General features: G+C 43.6%; 1 protein-coding gene across 1 annotated transcript in view; it reads left to right on the top strand.

Moving 5' to 3' along the window:
- The window catches only part of BMP7 (bone morphogenetic protein 7), a 43501-nt gene that overhangs the window by 15464 nt on the left and 13483 nt on the right, over positions 1–14554 (top strand). Inside the window, exon 2 of the mRNA XM_062589196.1 lies at positions 9285–9477. Within this exon, the coding sequence (XP_062445180.1) occupies positions 9285–9477 (193 nt within the window). The remainder of the gene's footprint in view (positions 1–9284; positions 9478–14554) is intronic.

Below are 14554 nucleotides of genomic sequence, written 5' to 3'. Positions count from 1 at the left end.
GATGAGGGTAGGAATAGGGGGTGGCTGTCTCAAGGAACATCTTTACTCCCATTTATTTAACTTTCTTTCCCCTGGCCTCCCGCCTTTCCTGCATTCCCTCACACCCCAAATCCTGCAGAAATACTACGTGCTTTACAGTAGCTCCTGATTGATGGCAGCACTGTGTGGTGCTAAGGTTGCGAATAAGCTATTCTGAAGAAACACAATTCTTCCCTGCTTCTTTAACTTTGCTTTCCTCCACATTCGCATGCAGACACTGCAAACTCAGCATCAGGATTTGCACCGTGCTCAGTCTGTTTACTATTATACAAGTTTCATGTTCACAGAGCAATCCCACGTGTAAATTTTTCACAGTACCTTTCATCTAGTCTGGCTCTGATTGCAGCAGGGAAACCGCAGCATAAATGTATACTGCTCAGGGCATGGTCTGCAAGGGAAATGGATTACCTGTTCATAATCTGCGCAGATATTTCGTGCATGTTCTTTAAGGAGAAATTGTTTAACCATCCAGCACTTCCTTAAAGTAGCAACAGTGAAATTCCGATAGAAGAACAGCTTCAAACGCACAAGGCAGCCTGCATGCCTCTCTGTCCGTGCCTTCCAGATCATCACGATTTCCCCTTGCCATCTGCCATCCTAAGGAATTTAAAATTCAGGGCCTCCTGGGGAGCACATGGGACACCAGGATGTGGTGAGTCCCAGCAGCCTCAGCCCAGCGCCCTCCTTTGCCGCCCCGCTTGCAGGAAACCAGGTGGCTCTGCGTCGCTCTTTTAAGCCCTGCCTGAAGTGATTACGACACTAAACCTAACATTGGAAGAACATCAGAAAGGGCCTAGGCAGTTTGTTAGAAAAAAAATACTAATCTCCGCTCTGCGCAGGCCTTGCTAGCTGAAGTTCAATTTATGCAGGAAGAACTTGCTGCTGCTTCGGAGATAATTAAACCCATCTTCCCTCAAGCCGCTGTTTGTACACGCACAATGATACCATTGTTCGGAGTCATGCAACACATATGCTGACATTAAAGTGTTTAATCTTGTAGTACAGTATTCCATTATTTTTTGGACATCTGTACATGATAGAAAGGGTACGTATTAAGGGATTTGTTGACAAAGAAATGGCTAATGCTGATACATGTGTGGACTGAAAGGATCTTTCCAAGCTCTGTTCAGGAATAGGGAGTCTTCTCCTTCCCAGGCCCGGACCCTGGCACAGATGTGATATGCACTGCTGCTATTACCACTTTTGAATTTATAACAAGGAGTCTGTGTTTAGAAGAATTTTGGAAGCTCCCTGCTGGGTTTGTGGCTAGGTGGTCTTGCTGGCAACACCACCTTCACGCTGAAAGCTGAAAAAATGAAGTGATGGTTAAAGGAAGAATATTAACTCCAGAGGGCTTTTTTTCTCTGCTTTCATAACAAAAATGCTTACGCTGGATCGCTTTGCAGCCGTGAACACTAAAGTATTTTAAATTCCCGTTTCTAAACTCTTGGGGCTGGGGATCAGCATTTTTGGAGCCTGGTTTTGATCTCATTTGAAATTAATGTATTCATCCTGATTTACAACAGTAGACAGGACAGGGCTTAGCCTTGCCACACTCTGATTTACCATGCAGCAAATAGCTTGTCGCCTTTACCTCCCTTTACCCAGCTGTAAAATGGGTCCATCAGCACTGAAGCTCGGCATGCGAGTTACTGCCAGTCCTTGCTGGAGCCCTGCTGCTGGGCGCTGTGCTGGCAGAGCACAGGGCTTTCCAAGGAGGCTATCAGTGAGGGTTTCGATGGACCAGCTCGGTGGCCTGTGGCTGAACGAGTGACCACCCTGGCTCTTGCAGCATGTTTTCCCGGCAGGAGGGAGCCTTTGCCCACATCTGAGCCGCCCACCAGAGCTTCCAGTCTTGATTCATGGTCTCTTTCATCGTGAGTCAAACCCAGATGACTCTCAAGTGGCTGCAAGCAGGCGGGTTTCCCTCTGCCCATAGCAGCCTCCGGCAAGTGGGGGCAGCGGCATCTCTGCGGTGCCGCGGGAAGTTGGCGCTCAGCTGTGCCGTGGTGCTGGAGGAACGCTTTGCTGGCACAGGGGCTCCAGGCAAACTGCTCCAGCAGAAGACCCAGCACTGAGGTCGCTCCTGATCCAGGTGTGGAGCTGTTCACTTTGGCAAGCGCAGATCCAAATCAGGCCATGGCACAAGGAATCAAATGCTCTCTGCAGCTGCAGGCACAGCACGCGGCTAAATGTGGATGCTACTGGGGTACTAATAATAATGTTACTCAGGGCTTGTGTATTAAGAAGTGCAGGATGGCAGCAGTTCCCGACCATGGGATGTGCTGCTGAAAACCACAAGAGTATTTTTCTAGTAAGCTTATCTCACAGCCCAAAATCAAGGATGCATTTATTTTTCCTTAGGTTTCTCAAAAACCTGCAGTAGGTTTTAGATCAGTTTGAGAGCTGCAGATATCCAGTGTGAAAAAGTCCTCCAAATACTGTTTTAGCACTCCTATTACAAACAATGTTTTCACTTTAGTTATGCACAGTCCAGGACATTTGCTCTATACCATTTATAGGACTCCCAATTTATATTCTTTAACTATTTCTTTAAGCATTTATTTTGCTGCTGCTCTAGCTCCCTGGTGTCCACATGTAAATCTTTTAGTCAAGAGGATGAAGCAAATGAAAACCAATCACAGCACTTCACATTCCCAAATTCCTGCCTTTATAAATTTACTGCAACTGCCCCTGTAACTCTTGCTGTCAAGCACAATGAGGAGGGAAACACATGCCTAAGCAAAGTGTGGCTTGGCATGACATTATTGCAATCTTTATTATACTCCCTCTTTTCCTTCGAAAAATATAAGCACTAACCTTGCACTTCTTGCTCAGTCAGGATTCCCACTGGGCCCGTAGGCCTTTTCAGCTACCGAGACTGCTGGATCCTACCCCTCATTGGTTTCCTCCTTCTTGAAGCTCACTAGCATAAGGAGAAAAGGCCTATATTTCGCAAGAGACATGATTTTATCCATCAGTTTAGAGACAAAGAAATGCAATTTATAGAGGGAACACTTAATCACTGTTAATTAGAATCCCATCAAGGGGTCTCATAATCGGCATCCTGAAAATTTACAGTGCAGTTTCACAAACATTGCAAACCCAAAGCACAGGGCTGGCCCTGCCATCCCTCCCTCTGCGTCTGGAGGGGCCCCCCTTACTTCTGCTGGGCCCCGTGGCCGCGCGCTGCGCCAGGGTGCGGGTGTGAACTCATCTGCGGACAGAGAAGTTATTTTTCAGCTGAATCCCTTTCACCAGGGTGGCAGCAGAGGAGCGCAGCCGGAGTGGCAGGAGCAGACTTCTCCTTGGGAAAGTAGCCTGCGCAAGTGCAGCCGATCGCAGCTCACCGGCTGTGCTGGTACTCCCAAATCAGCCAGTTTCTAAGAAACCTCGTGCTCTACACTGAGAAAACGCAAAGAAGATTCGGTGAAGTGCATAGTTTTGACTTGAACCTTTCGGGACAGTTATGGAGAGAATTAAAGCTAGTTTTTCTATGAAAATTCAGGTAAGATTTTTGCATTCCTGAGTGCAAGTGGTGCCACTGAAAAGGTAGCTTGCCCAGGAAGGCTCAAATCCACGAGCTCGCTGGACAAGCCAGCCAGCCCTCAGGGATCCCTCCAGAAGCAGCGTTTATTTTCTGTAGACCTGCAACGATCAGAGGAGACGGAGATAACGACGTTCCTGCTCGCTAAGCTTGCCTGTGTTATTTCTTCAGTCGCTGGTGTCCGGTGGGCACAGGTGGACTAGCAAGAGCTGCCAGACAGGCCCTCGACGCCAGAGCACGGCGGATTTTTCCTTGGCCCCTGGATCTCCGGCAGGTTTTGCAGGCAATGGTGCCGATGCCTCTGAAGTTGCGTCTCTCGCAGGGCTTGGAGGCCGAGCGAGGGGGTGTTGTCTCTTGGAATCTATTTTCCTTTGACTTATCTTTCAGTCTCAGGAATTCAGGACCTTTAATCTATTTGAGATTAAAGTCCTTTACAAATCCCTTCTGGCCTTTTTGGGGAGTAAAGAAGTTACAGACACCCTAGCGCACATTCCTTTTGGTGCTTTCTTCTTTCATTGTAAATTAGAAACAAGTAGCTTTCTTAATTTTTCAGTGTGATAATAATGTGATTATCCCACTTGTGATCACTACGATAAGTAACTATTCTTAAAATATGTTATTAAAAAAATATCAGGTGAAAATGTTAATAGGAAAATGTAAAAATCTACTTTTTAAGTGTTCAAAATATATTCCCAGTGCATCATCCAAACGTTGCGGAGAGAAGGTTGGGGTTACTGAAGTTTTCAGTTCAGTAGCCTGAGCTCAGAATCTATTCATCTCATGTTTACTCTGCTTGTGAAAAAGAGCTTTTTTACTGCTTCGGAAAACAAGAACATAAAAATACATAGGTGAGTAGATTCTTGCATGGCATAAGTGGACTGCTTTGAAATTAGTGGAAATATTTTTACTGACTTCCCTGGGGTCTGGATTAGCTGGGAGTACCAGATTTTTAACACAACCTTAGAAAATTATTCCTATGATGTTCCTGGTTCTTTGCTTAATGTAGAGCATTAATGATTGACATAGTGCTACTGCGCTTTGTACAAAAGCCAAAATTTTATGGTTTCTTTGGCCTCTGTAGACAGAAATAATATAATTATTGCAATCTATGTCTAAACCTAAATCTTGGCTGTCACGGTCATGCCTTGCTGTGCTCTCAGTCCATATTACAAAACCAGTAGTCCAATCAATGTATGCAGAACTAGCTCAGATCAGCTTTTAATTTACCAGGAGTGATTTACAAAGGAGTTTAAAATAGTTAGGGCCCTAATTTCTGGTTTCAACATTTTTTTTTTTTTTGTGAAAATGACCAAACATAGGATGAATTACTTTCCCTAGCTTTCTGCTGGATATCATCTGCTGTGGACATTTGGGCTCCCAGAGGTGTTAAAAAGGGATCACTGGATTTTCTTTTGTGCCTAGTCTTCTTTTCTGGTCCTGGTTTCAGCTGCATTGCTATCAGTTCTAAATTTCAACTGCTATAACTTTTTTTCCTCATAAAAAAAAGAGTACCCTTTAGGGCATGTCGAAACAAGTACCATGGATTCTTAGGCATTTTATCTTAATTTTTTCCTATATCTTTGGATCTGATTCTTGGCTACCTCACACCTCAGCACATGTATCCATCGTGTTGTCTTTTAACCGTCACTGTTGTTGCACAACTATGCCTCCTCTTGCATCACTGAAAGCCATAACAGAGTGGGTTTGGAGGAACAAAAGGCTTCAGAGAGATCAGAAAACCTGTCTGTATCAGATGGATGACTGCAGTTTGTGCAGTATTCAGACTGTGGACAGATAGCCAAGGCCAGACTTTCAAAGATGCTAAGAGTACTTGCATATTTGCAACAAAGGTGTAGCAAATTTACTGATAACCACTAACCTAAGACTATGCGCTTGTTTTATTTTGATCACCTTAGTTGTCCTGCACACTTTTGTTGTTTTTGCTTATTTTCTCAGGAATCTGTTGTCCATATCTATGTTGCAGCTCTAGGGTCTCATCTTTTTGGCCTTTCTTTGGCCAAAAGGCCAGTATCAAAAGGAGTGTCTGACGATCACAAGATAGCATATAGCATAGCTATGATTAACTGCTACACTTAGCACACCACTCTTGGCCCAAGAGCTCTTTTGCACCAGCCCCCAAAATACAAGACCTCTCCTAGAAACGGAGAGGTGCGTTTACTTTAGGTTGTTTCTTTCAGTGGAAGAAATCCACTGTTTTCCCACAGTTAATGCACAGTGTCTGTTTTGTAGCAGAATTATTTTTCAAGGGTGTTCTTCCTTCTCTTATTTTACATGCTTTGATGCCACATCCAAAGCTCTGGCTTCCTCTCCAAGCAGCTGCCTTGCCAAGGCTTTTGGATTGTGACACTTGCTGAGCTAGAATTTCCAATGCTTGAAATTAGGAGCCTCCCCAGTAGGAACTGGACTAAAACCACTAGCCAAAAACTATTGGGTGGTAACACTTTGCAAGAGCTATGAACCTAGGACAAACATGAGCTTAAGTTCTTTGGGCAAACAGACTATTAACTACATCCAACAAATTTTCGTGTTCTGTGATGACTTCTAAGAGAGCTTTTCAAATGGCTGATGAACAACTGAGATTAAGTCCTGTAAGAAAGACCAGAAGTTTCTTATTACAGTATACTGTGTCAATAGAAATCACAGATTTTATAAACCTAATGGAGAAACTAGTCATATTCAAAGAACTGTAGCAATTCCCTTGACTGTTACAGTGAACACTTTTAAAATACCATTGCCTCCTTCCTTTATTTTTTTTTAACACTCCCCTATTCAAACTCCTCAGGTAATTAATTGGAAACAACCCTGTTGCAGTATTTTCAAAGGTCTGACTAACACCCATCAAACCCAGGAAACTCTGACTTCTTGAGCACTCCCCTGCTTGCCTCATGCTGTTGTGCTTAAGGTATTACTGGGGTTTACAAAAAAGTGCATGATCATATATACTGTACCATATGTTCACAAATACCGAAGCACAGCAGCATGAATTAAGGATAGGATTTCAGCCTTCATAATGAAGAGTCTTGCTTTTATGAGTCCAAGTCAGACCCTTAACGATATTTTAACATAGATTTTGGTGTTTAATTATGTAATAAGATTTACTGCAGTCATGTAACAGATGTTGATTCAGGGTCAGTGTTTCTCATAAATTAGTTCTGAAAGGATTTGTTACTTCTGGGTCAGCAGATAGGTCCAGAGTGCAAAGAAAAAAGGGGAAAAACAATAAACACTGAGTTGAAGGCTTTCTTGGGATTCTTTCTTCAGTTACATATCCACATATTTTCATGATCTTAATGACTATAGCCACAGGAATGTTTGCTTTAACACTAAAGATGGCTCAACCCAAAACCCTATATCCAGACATTTGTAAAGCATGGGAAAGTTCAGACTTTGGGGATCTTTATTTTATGACCCTGACTCAATAATTTTTCATACTAATATGACACATTTTCCTGGGGCTCTAGTGTGGAAATCACTGTGGGCTCTAGCAGCACCTGAAAAAGTTTTACCTTCATGTGTTTGTTGTCAGACTATGCATACAGAGCACAGCTAGAGACTGGTGTGGGCCAACAGAGAGCGATCCCAGGCATACACTGCAAAGGGGCACCCAACTTTCTTTGAAAATTCAGCCATCCAATGGTCGTGGAAGCAAATCACATTTGGACGTCCCACACCAGAGCTCTCTGAAATACACCATGCTGGTGATGCTATCTGTAATATAATTAAAAACACCCCAAATGTTCATTCTTCTATAGTTGTGGTTAAAGGAGCTGCTCTGCACTAAAATATTTTTTACTCCCCTCTATAATTTAGGCATGCACAAATTCCTCTGAGGCTGAAATCATACTCTTTGCATCTTACTCTGCTGGGAATAGTTGTGAAGAAAGAGGTAGAGGCACATCTAATAGTATTGCTAACACTTACAGGGCAGCCTTAGCCTGCCAAGTGTTTTCCAAACACTGACAAATATTCACAGTATGCCCCACTTCAGGGTATACGAGACTAAGGGATCTTCCTAAGGCTGGACTTAGATGTTAGAGCTAGGAGTGGAACAAGAACATGGTTCATCCAGTGCTCGCTAGGACTGCCCAACTTATAAAAGCATTTGCTGAACTTAATTGCCTCTGTCTTGGAGAGCTTAGGGGTTTAATGCCTAAAACACTCCTCTAAGAAGAATCCCAGCTACTAGCAAGAACTTTGAAGTATTTATTTCCCTGAGCAGCTATCATACAGTGGCCAACAGAGAGCCCTGCACTCCCAGCAGAAATAATATGCAAGATGAAGGAGAGTTTGTAGCCAGCTGCTGAATCTTGGCCAGTAAAACATTATCAGACCTGCTCTGGGCGCGCGTTTGGATGTTCAGTGGTTCCAGGAGGCTTTCCACACTCCATCCCCGCCACGAGGGAGTGTCTTGTGTGTGCTTAATCACTGATGCTAATACACATTAGTGCGGTGTAGCACTAAATTTAAATCGCACTTCACAGACTCAGGCTCAAAACTCCGCATTTTCAGGAGTAATTCCATTTAACTCAATGGATTTACACAATGGCTCTACTGCTGCCAGAAGAGAATCAGGCCTGTAGAAAGACACACATTCTTTGCCAAGAAAACCTCAGAGCTAACTACTTGAATTGTGCACTCGAGCTGCAGGGAGGTCAAGTGGACAGACGGCGGGATTGGGACATTGGGGAAGCCCCTGGTTCAAACCTCAGCTCGCAGAGCGCCATGCTGCGTGACCTCAGGCGAGGCAGTTCATCCCCTCATACCTCTGTTTCCCCCTTTTCCTTTGTCTGACTTGTCTGTTTAATTTGGAATTTCTTCAAAGAAGGGTGCTTCACTTTTGTGTGCGCTGGATGGGGCGCTGACACTTCTCCTCCCCTTTGCCGGCAGGGTTGAGGACGCTGGTTGGAGGACAGTCTTCAGATCTTTGTTTCCTCACACACTAACCATCTGCAAGCAGCTTTACACAAGCCAACCAGTTGTATATCAGCATGACGGGCAGAATTATCACTCGCTGGCATAACAGGCCACCCCAATACATTCAGGGAGGAATCTAGCCGCTCTTGTTATTGCAAAGTCACTGTTAAGGGCTGTTGCTGGGCTGAAGAAGATGCTTGCTATGAACATTTGTTTCATAGCTCTGATCACCCGGGATGCTTTCAGACAAAAGCTTCAGTCCTGTGGAGTGGCACTCTGCCTCCCGCTGGCTCAGGGTGTGGGTCACCGGCATAGAAAGAGGCTCAAAGACTGGAATTTGCACGTGTGTGTGTGTGTGTGTTTAATTTTCGTAAGCAGAGTTAGGCTGAGAACCAGCACTTCTGAAAAGCCCCATCTGTTTCTTTGAGATCCTTTATGCAGCAGCTTGGCCGTTACTGGTGGCAAGTGTCCAGAGACAGTTGTCAAGTACGAAGCTGCCAAAGTCATTAAAAGACAACGGTCATCCACACCCTATACCAGCGAGTTGTAAAACCATTTCAGAGAGAGTCTGGTAAATACGTATATACTTATAATAAGTGCTATGGAATCATGTATTTCGTCGATGCATTAATGAACCAAACAGCAGAGTGAGACAGTGCAACGCTATATTCCTGCCCTGCTTTGTTGTGGCGATTCACAGCGTGTTTGATGGCCGGGGCGAGCGGACAACGCAGGTGGCTAATGGGCTGCTTTTCTGTTCCAGTGGAGCATGACCGCGAGTTTCACCATCAGCGCTGCCACTACCGCGAGTTCAGGTTCGATCTCTCCAGAATCCCGGAGGGGGAAGCGGTGACCGCTGCCGAGTTCAGGATATACAAGGATTATATCCGCGAGCGCTTTGATAACGAGACGTTCCAGATTAGCGTCTACCAGGTTCTCCAGGAGCACCCGGGAAGGTGAGTGATCAACAGGGATGTACAGACGAAACCAAAAGCAGAGCACGTTCCCTCAAAGAGTTTTGTCCGATACGCTTACAAATGCTGGTGCCAGAGCGTCAACAAAAGTGTTTTAAGAACCGGCTTTAGGTGCCGGGGTTATACGGTGAAGTCTCGTAAATGTTAATGTAGCCATCGTTTAAGGTGTAGGGGGTTGACCATCAGCCGGTCTGAGCACCGTCCCCGTAGAGCAGCTGGGAGCAAATACTGTGTGTCCGAACGTGTGTCTAGTCCTGAAGAAGATCATAGACTCAAAGTATCCCACGATTTCAGAAAAACCTACCCTCTTCTTCTTATTGCTTATGGACCCTGAGGTGGCAAAACCACATCTGAGTGCTTCCTTTCTAATTGTATCTTAATTACCAGCCTTTATTATGAAAGGCATTTGAGATCCCTAGTTAACAAAGACAGATGACACCATGCTGTTTATATTGACTGATTGCTTTGTGTGTGCTAAACTACAAGATGAGCTATTAAATCCATTCCAAGCAATTATTAATGTATGCCAAGCTCCCTGACAAATCCTCCAGGGAACTTGAATAAGAACGTATGTTTAATTCTCTCATCTGTTTTTAGTTCCAATTAATCAGCAATTCCAAACTGTTTATCAAAGGCACTTAGTTGAGTTTGCACATATTTCTTTTAAATATAAAAGTCCTACCAAAAATGAGACTGCATTTATTTACTTGGAAAATATTTTATAAACAGCAGCTAGTCAGAAGTTATTCTCTAGAACTACTAAATATGTAGAAATAATGCTACAGCCCAAATTTCAGTTTAGGTAACTAGAGATCACAAAGGGAAATTTCAGAAAGGATAAGAAAAAATAGTGTAATCAGGATTCTAGCTTTCTGTTTTTATAAAAGCTAACAAAAATGCAAAAAAAAATCAATTTTTTGCATTTTGCCATCCATTGGAAATATGATAAGAAACCATATCAACATTTTTAAATAGTGAGAATTTTGACCAGCTTTGCTATATGGTAAACTTATTCACACTCATGTGCTTTCTTCTGCATCTGAAATTTCAATTTTATATTTCACTAGGCTTTCTTAATGGAGAAAGGAACAAGCCATATATGTGTGTATGACCCAAGGGACATTCTGCTGATCACAAGCATTGACGTTTATTCCATCTTAGGCCCTTACAGAGGCAGAAGCCTCTCTCTGTTGTGTGTCTTCAGGAGGTTATATAGCTACAAGCCCTTGGGGATGACTTTTCACTCCTGGTAGAGAAGCAGCAAAAGATGAGTTGGCAGAGGAAGAGGCTTTGCCCGTGTGCTGGGGAGCTGCCTGAGACAAGTCGGGAAGCACATTCCCAGAGTAAATGGCCTTCCTCCAACTGATGCTAGGAAAGTTTTCCTTCAGATCCTGATTAGCGAGGTGCCTACTAGGAAATTTGCTGTCAGAATTAGGATGGCATTTATTGCCTTAATTCTAAGAGTCCATGAGTTTTTTAAAGCTGTCTTTAGAGAGAGCTACAACCTAGCCACTGGGGATGGTTGTGTGTGCACAAGTGCTTGGACCAGCAAGTGTTTCTGCAAGCTGTCTCCTTCACAGCTCTCCCCTAAAAGAAAAAACTGTGCAAAGGGCAAGCATATACATGAACCACTGGGTAGGAGAGGAATCTTGCTAATTATTCAAATGTTCCAGCTACCAGATCAGATGCAATTTTATTGCATGTTCATCCCAGAACACCTTTTCAATATCAGTGTTCATGAATATTCACCTCTTGCATATGTTTTGGCAACAATAAGTTTTGGACTGTTTGTACTGAAAAAAATTTCCTGTTAATTTGGATTAACCTAAGGTAAAAATATTGTCATTACCATTTGTAAAAATATTTGCTCTTTTTCTGCATTATTCCACTAACATTTTCCAACCAGCTCTGTCACAGACCAGTCATCCAAGTTAGTGTGTCATTGGGCAAGTGGAGAAAGAAAACAAACTCCGACGTTGATCAAAAAACACCCATTCACTTTGATGCTTCCTTGGCTGTTTGTCTCATCCTGAGCAGGCTGGAAAGTTAGACCCATCTGACGTTGTTAGCAACAAGAACAAAACAAAGTCAAACCCTCCCCCCCAACAGAGTTAAGAAAACCTTTGCTCACATTTTGCCTTGTAGATCCCTCTCCCTCAAGCATAGCAGGTACAACAGCCAACAATAAAAAGTGGATTTTCTCCCTGACCTCTTAGGGATGACCCAACGGTAGCGTGATCTCCCGTGAGCTTGTTGTCATTGCCTCAGAGAAGACTCTTTTGATACCTGAGACTGTAAATATTCTCGAGGCCTGTGCTCCCGCCTCCACTAGCACCCCTTAACCAACCCCTGACACACTGAAACATGCTCCCAGGCTCTCCAGATGCAGCTTCAGCATCTGGTCTCCTTTGTAACATGGCAAAATGCAGCAAAGTTCAAAACACTTATTAGTGTTTTGCTACTACAACAGCAGCATAGGATTCACCCAAGCTGGGGCTGGGTGGAGATCTTTCCTTTGAGGATGAAAAGGCCATTGGATGTGCTGAAGGCTTGGTTTTCAGCTAAACCTCAGCTAAGCCTTCGTTTCTGTGGGTGTGATGGTGTGCCCTCAGTTCAAATAAATGGCAAGTACTGGTAGTTCAGCAATTAATTACTTGCTTTACAAGTTCAGACAGGTTGGCAGATACTAACCAGCAACATCTGTGCCTGCAATTTATTGTGGGTGAAAAATACTGACAGAGATCTTTCCAGACAAACAGCTGCACCCACAACAGACAGCCCTTTCTGAAATCCTGCCCCTCAATAATATTGACATTTGAACATACTAGGGAAGCTCTCATTTATCTGCCTGCCCAGTAATAGGCGTAAAGCAACCGTGCTAGTGAAAATGATGAATACCACTGTATGCCATTCTGGACTTTGACTAATAGAAAATATATATGTGTGGAACTGAAGCTATTGATCTTAATACAGGTGTAACAGTAGCTTGTGGTATGTAAGAAATCAGACTAAATGATCAAATGTTCTTTCTGACCTTTCCGAATCTATAAATTCACTCCAAGGCCGGCTTTCAAAACTGGCAGCTTTTCCTTTATAAAAAGGCATGTACAGCATTCTTTAGTCACAAAGTATTGGTTATTCACTTTAAGCAAACAAGTACATTCATGAACAAAAATGTTCCTAATATCATAAACACTATGAAAACAGTTGATGTTTTGACTAGTATAACATGTCTCTAAGCTTTCGCGTGCATAATTTAAAGTCCAGTGACTCATGTCCATTTGGTCTTCATGGTTCACTTACCAAAGAACTTGGGAAAGTTTTGTAAAGCCAGAGAGAGGGTTGAGAAAAAGCCTGGGCAGTCTGACTGTGAGTCCCTATTTGTGGTCAAAATCCTTCTGGTAGGAATGGAGGGCACTCGGCATTATAGAAGCCTCTGTTCTGGTCAAAGCAAGAGCAGGTGCTTAGTGGGATTTCTAACAGCAGCTAAGCAGGTTGGATACCTAACTCTTACCGAAAGCCACACTAGGGTATTTTCAGAAAGCACCTGTGGAGTTCTGGGACGCGTTACTGGTTGGGGCATCAACCTTAGTTTATTAATGTAAAGCTGCAGAGCAAATCCAAAGCTCTCCTCAACATCAGAACTCAATCCTGCTTCTTTGTCCATGCCTTCAGAAACTGAAATACCTCCTCCCTGGGTTTCATCACCGATTCAGTGGACACAGCATTTGTAGTGTGGAGTAAATCCTGATGCCTTTGAAGTCAATGGGAGTTTTGTTACTGGAGAGAATAAAGGCAGGTACTTGACCGGCCTTTGGTAATTGAAATGTAGTCTCTACATGTTCACTTTGTGGCCATTATGGATTTCACAGGCTTCAAAGGCAGTGAGTGATGTGAATGCTCATGTTACCAGCCCTGCAGAAAAGCCAGACCTTGCCCCATGCATGCCTGGCTTTGACGTGCAGCTGGAACACTTTACCTTGTGTTTCAAGTTGCGCTTTACTTTGTGTTTCAAGCTGTGGCAGCTCTGCACCCGTATCAAGCCTGACTCTCCCCAGACCCCTTTCCACCATTCATTGGAGTCTCCATATTGTGGGTTGAAACATAATCCCACCAACTAAGGAAGGCTTAGACTCACCCAAATGGATCATCTTTTTTGAGCTTTTTAAAGTACTGGTGTCATTATTCTAGGGATGGTGTAGCAAAGAAAGGTGTAGTTTGTTTTAATACTGTGCCCCAGAACCCTATGTATATTTGCAAGTACTCCAACAGCATCTAGAAAGGTACTGACATCAGGTTTGATTCTTTTATGTGGCTTGCCTGCACAAAGGTTAGTAACTGTCCTCATTTGGATATGCTCTTGGGCATAGTGGCAAGGGAACTTTAGGCATGAAAACCAGTTACCTCTCCAACACCAGTGCTGCATTTAGTTATCTCTTTCAGACCACTTCTAAAAGCCACCAGAGCCTGAAAAACCTGTAACAAACCTGGAACTCACTTTGCAAGGCACAGCTCTTCCCAGGCACTTGAGTAGCTGCAGGAGGTGTTTTGCATATGCGAATAGCTCTTGCTCAGCTAAGTGATGCACTGATAAACAGTGATTCACTACTGAGCAGAAACACTACATACAATGTGTTGGAGGTGTTAGAGATGCGTACAAAATCTCACTTCTCTCAGCACTGCTTTTATAAGAGGCTTCACATTTAGGAACACCTTGCACCTCTATAGCAAACTCTCCATTGCCAGATTTGATCAGTCCTTGATACCTAGATCTTAACCTTCTCAAACACTGCATAGAAAAGGGACTATCACTACTAGGGATGGACAGGACAGAATAAGAATCTGCTGAAATTTTAAAGTCAATTGAACTTCTCCCTAGATCCAACATGATTTACCCAGATTTGTTTCACTATCATCACAGCCGGTATTCAGAGCAGCCCTAGGAAACTACCTCCAGCAAACAGTATCCCCTGCTGTTGTCACCCCTTTACCTGGAGAAACCCTGTGCTTGGTTCAGCTCACAGCGCCTCCTCCCAGAAGCTCGGGAAGGATTTTTATC

The sequence above is a fragment of the Rhea pennata genome, chromosome 16 (genome assembly GCF_028389875.1).
Source record: "Rhea pennata isolate bPtePen1 chromosome 16, bPtePen1.pri, whole genome shotgun sequence".
Taxonomy (NCBI): Eukaryota; Metazoa; Chordata; class Aves; order Rheiformes; family Rheidae; genus Rhea; species Rhea pennata.
The sequence above is the reverse complement of the archived record's forward strand: the minus strand, read 5'-3'. Positions and strand labels throughout refer to the sequence as shown.